Source organism: Macrotis lagotis, chromosome 1, assembly GCF_037893015.1.
Source record: "Macrotis lagotis isolate mMagLag1 chromosome 1, bilby.v1.9.chrom.fasta, whole genome shotgun sequence".
NCBI lineage: Eukaryota > Metazoa > Chordata > Mammalia > Peramelemorphia > Peramelidae > Macrotis > Macrotis lagotis.
Window position 1 is genome coordinate 795,224,724 of NC_133658.1, and position 6,430 is coordinate 795,231,153.

Sequence of the window (6,430 nt, forward strand, 5' to 3'; positions counted from 1 at the left end):
AATGATGCACTCCCAACCAGACCCAAACACCAGTGTCCAAAAACCTCTCTATCATTCCATGCCCACCTGGGCCAGAAAATGATACAATGTTGCTTGTTCAGTTTTTCTTGGATTTACTAATCAGGATTTGGTCTGGTACATTATCTAGTTCTATTTGGAGTGAAGTTCCCAGTACTTTTTCCTGCTTAGCCACCATCTAAAAGTGGCTTAGACCTCTAATACTGGTGTCAGGAACCTCAAAATCATAGCTATCTGTAGGGCAAACTGAAATTTGATCCACTGTCAAATTTTGGGTGTGCTGAAATCAATCAACAAATATTTACTGAGTGCCAAGCATTGTGGTGGAACAAATACAGAAGTGAGGCAGTACCTGGACCTTACATCCTACTAGGGAAATATAACATACACAAATAAGTAAATAGAGGATATATGCAAAATTAAATTACTAAGAGGAGGAAGGCAACAAGGAGGTACTAACAACTAATATAAAAACAAGGAAATGCAAAAACCAAAAATATAACAACAAATGCATTTTTTTAAAATAGTTATTTACGGCCAAATTTTTTTATTATCTATCAAAAAGATTTTGCAATATATCCAAAATTTGCTTTTTTTATTTTTATTTTTTTCCTGACCCAATGACTTCTTTGCTTTACCCACAAGTATAACACAACCTCTCTCTGCTTACAGCCCCTATTCTTCATAGATGAAGATGATGCTTACTAACTCCTCCTCTTGTAAGATCATGCCAACCCTGAAATTCACACCTCCCCCCCCCCATCCCCATTCTCCATTTAAGGAAGGCCCAAGGCAATCATCTCCCCAGGCTGAAGAACTTCATCAGGTCCTTCCCTTTCTCTCTCTCCTTTTAGTTTTTTTTTTTTTAATGTATTGTCTTCAGGCATCAGTTCTAAAGAGCTTGGAGCACAAGAACTGTCTTTTGCCTTAAACTTTACTAAGTGTTTAATGGTTTATTGACTAATCCATCATCAGTTGGATATAATCTTTGAGTTGCTTCTCTAATATAACAGATAGATTTGTTTCTGAACCATCACTTCTAACCCTAACTTCTTATAATCAATGACAATATATTTGGGATGCAAGCTGGTCACATACTAAATGTAGTTTATGGCTAAGAGATAGAATGAATCTTTATTCTTAACTAAAGCTAAACATGTATGACCTGGGGGCAGCTTAGGTGGTGCAGTGGATAAAGCACTGGCCCTGAAGTCAGGAGAACCTGAGTTCAAATCTGGCCTCAGACACTTAATAATTGCCTAGCTGTGTGACCTTGAGCAAGCCACTTAACCCCATTGCCTTGCAAAAAAACTAAAAACAAAAACCAGAATGTATGACCTGGATCTGGATAGTAAGTGTCACAGCTGGCATCTGCTGCTTCACCTTCAACAAGTTTAGATCCTTCTACGTTAGATCCTAGAGCTCCTCCTTACACTAATGCCCAGTCTCACCCTGAGCTAGAATGGTACACTTCTGACAAGACTCAGTCTCTGGAGTCCAAAAACCTGCAGTCCAACACCCTAGGCGCCACTTGGGTTGGGAAAATGGCACACAATGGGTTTTTTCCTCTTGAATTTACCATTCAGGATTTGGTCCAGTACATTGTTTAGATTGTTTGGAAAAGAACCATACTTAGTATTATGTTGTAATAACTGAACTAGATATACCAAATATAAATATGTTCTTAAATCTGTTAATATATCTTCTCCATTTAGCACTAATTAAAACAACTTTTTCTTTAGGTTTTCACCTATCAACAAAAACCTATGCCATAAATATTACAACAAAAGACCAGCTCAAAAGGAAGCCCAGAGTCCAAAAAGTTGTTAAAGTTACTTTCATCAGAAACCTTTAGTCAGAATTGAGTTTTGTTAATAGCAAAGTGAAAAAAACTGATAAATGCAAAAACAATTAACAATCCAATATAATTTTATAGTAAGTACATAGTAGGTACAAAGAACTTGGGAAAAATTTCAATGCAGCACCTATAATACTTCAATCAAATAACTGGTAAATGAAAAGATAAAATCTAATCAAAAAGTATGTAACAAAATCCTTTTCTCTGGAAGGAGGAAGGAAGATTGCCTAACTTATTATATGAGAAAAATCTAATGAATTCTTCTGTCCCCAAACTCAAAGCACCAGGGGATAAGAGATTTATAGCTGGAAGGGACTTTCACAGTTGTCCAGTCCAAACTCATTTTACAGATAAGCAAGAAGTTAAATGACTTGCTCAGGATCATATAGCTAATAACTAATAAGCATGCCATGCAAGAGTCAGATCTTCTTGACTCAAGGCCAGTGGATAGAGATTCACTACACAAAGCTGGCTCTCAATTTGTTTCTACAATCAAAATGTTGAAAAAAAATTAGGCTCCAGCATTGGACCATAAGCCCAACTCTCATTCTTCCTAAGGAAAAGATACATATTTTCCATTATTCTTAAGCCTTTTTGGTTTATCTGCTGTAAGGTGATGCTCAATAAATATATGTTCACAATGCTGTCTACAAAGTCTCAGGCCTAAACTCTAAGAGGAGGAGGAGGAAGAAGGAAGATAAACAGGACCACTGGTCAAAGCATGTCCCATGATGGGCATCCTCTTTTACTGATCTTTCTCCACTGACTTGCAAAGTTCTGTAGTCTTGGTGCCATTAAGTCTAGTCTAATAAATGCTGTACTACAAAAGGAACCTACAGATGGGGGGGGGGGGGTTCTTCTTGACTCTGCTGATTTTATTCCTCACAGTGTATTCATCTAAGAACTCTAAGAGTTAACATAATGAATTAAGAAAGGTCTAGACTAACTGATCTTTATTTGATATAATGTCATGGTTTAAGCAATAAATCAAGCTTATTTTAGCTACTTATCCTTTAAAATGAGCAATGCATTACTGAAATGTAAGAACAAAAATAATTTCACTGTTCAGAAAATACCTATACCTGCCCCTCTAGGAAAGAGCTCTTTGCAACTAAAAACCAAAGTTCATTTGTTATATATGAATCCACCAAAAAGTCTGAACTGTTCATTTCAACTCTGGCCATAGGAAAAGACCAAAAGAGAGAGAGAGAGAGTGAGTCAGAGTCTTCACAAGCTACTTGAATTGCTTAAAGCCCACACTAATTTAGGGAAAGATTTTACTAATACAGACTTTTAAAATGGCTATCTTTTCATTCTGGATGACATTACTAGACTACTGCTACATTGCATAGATAAAAATCTACCCATCTGAATAAAACATAGTTTCTTCAACTTTTAATACCTGTGTACCTTTGGTACCATTTTATAACAAAATCATGACCTTAACAGGATAATATACTACATCTCAACAGCTGTTAAACACATCTAAGTTGTCAAAAGTTGAAATCCCTTTCTAAAGTGAGTTCAGAACAAACCAAAACACATTCATCTTTTCCTTTAAATATATGGTAATCCTAAGGAAATACACTTCATTTATATTTTTAGAGCCATTTAAGCAGCAAAAGATAGGACACTTGTAACAGTGAAACTGGGAAATTACACACTACTACAGAAACACAGGACTTAATGGTGTGATCCTATCATGTATGCAAATCATTGTCCAAGGCTTTTAGGTCTCATTCAGGACTTTGAATATTTCCATACATGGGAATATTCCACAAATGAGCAGTGATAAAGACCAACATAAACAATGACACCCATTTATAAACAATTTGATGCTTAAAATGGGGTCCTAAAAGATACTAAGGACTCAGAGAACAACAATGAAAAAAAATACTGATAACTTAGAAAGCAAGGAGACGAGTGATAACAGGCCTCCAGCTCTGTTTACTACTGAAGATAGAAATGCTCTTTATAAAAAAAGGATCAAAAATCTGCAATTATGTGTATGACAGTATTTGACCCTGTTGTCAAGCAAAACCAAAAGCTAGAAGATACAAAATTCTTTAACTCATTGATACCCTAGAACAAATTAGTTCATAGTTTATCCCATAAAAGTCTAGAGAGAACAATATACTCATTTAAGAGAGAAAAAGGAAAATCTAAAACAAATAACTGGGAATGAACTGCTATTGTTGTTTGTAAACACTGGGTCAGCTGGGTGATAAAGGACACTGGGTTGAGTTTAATTGTTCATTTTCATTTAGAGTAACATCTTCAGGATTTCGTTTTACTCTGACCTCAAGAGCCCATGGGCCCAAGGATGAAAACGTCGAAAAAGTTGAAGGGAGTCCCCTAGAGGAAGTGAAACTGACCAATCAATTCTCTCCCAGCCACGCACCCAGGAGAGGAAGGGTTCTGGTAGTCTTTGACAGGAAAAAGAAAAAAAAAGGAACTTCTAGGTTGCAAGGGAGCTAAAGAGAAAAGGCCCAGATAAATCATCATTCCTGAGAATAAATGTCCTCACACATTGAGTAGAGAGAAAATAAGTGATAAGAACCTAAGGGAATGGAGGACAAGCCAGGCTTTGGTGGAAGAGTCTGCGGTCAAAGGAGTTCTAAGCAAATCAGGGGAGATTTGGAGAAAAATAACATGTGTATTCAAAAGACTGCTAAGAAGTCAATGAGATTTCTAGATTCTATCCAGCTATATGACCTTAAGCAAATCATTTGGGTCTTTTTGGGTCTGAGTTTCCTCCCTTGTAAAAGAAAGGAGTTGGCCTAGATCGGAGATTTTTTTCCATCCTTTTTGTGTCACCGACCTCTGTCAGTACCTTCTCAGAATTTTTTAAAAACGTAAAATCAAAAACATTGGCTCACAACAGACACCAATTATACGGAAAAACAATTGTCAATACATTAAAAGTTTTAAGCTCCCTGATAACTTCGAATTCCATCCCCAGAGAAATTCATGAAGCCGAGGATAAAAACCCCTGACCTAGATTATCGACAAGGTCCTTTCAAATGCTGAAATTATCTGCGGCAGAAAATTCAAGTGAGAATGACCCAGGAAAAGGAGGACCTGGGAGACGGAGAGCTTCAGAGAAAAACAACAGGCTGTTTCCTGGCAACAGAAAAGATGGAGTTTGTAAGCTCTATCAAATTCAAAAAAAAATGCACCTGATTTCAGATTCAAACAATACCCAGGGGAGAAGGCTGCGGGAAGGTGCCGCTCCTCCTTTCTCCAGGAGACAAGGGGGGATCCCACGACCCTGCGGGGTGATCCTGCGGCGGCAGCCCACAGGCGGCCGGCCCGGGCCGGGGTCGGCAAGGGGGCTCCCCTGCGCACCTCTGCCCCGGCGCCAGCTCCCCTGCCGGAAGGGGCTCTCCGGCCGGGCGCCGGGCTGTGCCCGGGGGCGCCGGGCTGTGCCCGCGGGCGCCGGGCTGTGCCCGCGGGCAGGCTCCCCCGGGGACGCCGGGCCCCCGCGCCGCCCGCTCCGGGCTCGTCAGGAAGTCGCTGCCCCTTCCCAAGCGGGCACCGCCGGAGGCGCCTCCTCAGCGGCGCCGCGTGCCCCCGGGGTCCCCGGAGCCGGCACTCGGGGTCTCCCTCCGGGGCCGCCCGCTCCGCCCCCCCCCGCGGGGTGACCCGCCGTGCCCGGGCCGCCCCCGCCCCCCCCCCGGCCCGGCCGGCCCCGAGCCGCCCGCTACCTTGGCCTTGGTGACGAGGTGCGTGGCCCGCTTGACCACGGCGAAGTTGCCCTTGCCGATGGTGCGGTCGATCTCGTAGTAGCCGATGCGGGCGGGCATCGGGCCGCGGGGGGCCGGGGCCGGAGGGCGCGGGGGGCCGGCCGAGGGCCCCGGGGCGGGCGCGGCCGGGGGGCCGGCCGCGGCCGGGGGCAGCAGTCGGGCGGCCGGAACGACTCCCCCGGCCCCGGCCCCCGCAGCCCCGCCAGCTCCGCTCGCCGCCGCCGCCGCCATCTTGTTGTGCAGAGAAACCTCCGGGACCGCGGGGAGCCGGGCGGGGGGGCGGGGGGGCGGGAAAGGAGGGGGAAGCGGGGCGGACGTCACCGGGGGGCGGGGCGCCCGCGCCGCCCGGCGCCCGGCGCCATGGCAACCGCGCGTCACGTGCCGATTCGCGTCACCGCCCGGAGCCATGGCGACCGTGACGTCCCCGGCGCGCTCGGCCTCCCCGCGTGGGGCGCCGGCTCCCGAGCGCCCCCCTCCGGGGCCGAGTCCGAGCTGCGGCCGGGCCCGCCCACGTGACCGCTGACCTCCCTCACCCCCTCTCCGGGCGCCGGCCGCCGGGGTCGCGCCCCTGGCTGACCCCGCCGGCCCTCCTCCGTAAAATGCTTCCCTTCCTGCCCCTCCGGCGCGCCGCCGACCCCGCTCTGAGGTCACCGATGACCTCATCGCCACAGGAATGACCTCTGACCGCCGGCGGCGTGACGTAACGCCCCTTCCCGGCTTTGTGACCTTGGGGGGGGCTGCCTTTCCTTGCCGCCCGGCCCCGCACCCCCCCCCCCCGCCTCCCCGGACGCCGCGACTCCCCGAGCGC

The 6,430-nt window shown here is 45.8% G+C and overlaps 1 protein-coding gene across 5 annotated transcripts in view; it reads right to left on the reverse strand.

Moving 5' to 3' along the window:
• The window catches only part of SIK3 (SIK family kinase 3), a 284,203-nt gene extending 278,087 nt beyond the window's left edge, over positions 1 to 6,116 (reverse strand). For 2 of the 5 annotated variants that reach the window (XM_074216746.1, XM_074216742.1), the window contains exon 1: positions 5,584 to 6,115. In XM_074216746.1, coding sequence (XP_074072847.1) covers positions 5,584 to 6,030 — 447 coding nt within the window. In that variant the 5' untranslated portion in view covers positions 6,031 to 6,115. Of the gene's footprint in view, positions 1 to 5,583 lie in introns of all 5 variants that reach the window. The other 3 variants (XM_074216743.1, XM_074216745.1, XM_074216747.1) reach the window with 3 other exon arrangements.
• Between the last annotated feature and the right edge of the window lie 314 nt (positions 6,117 to 6,430).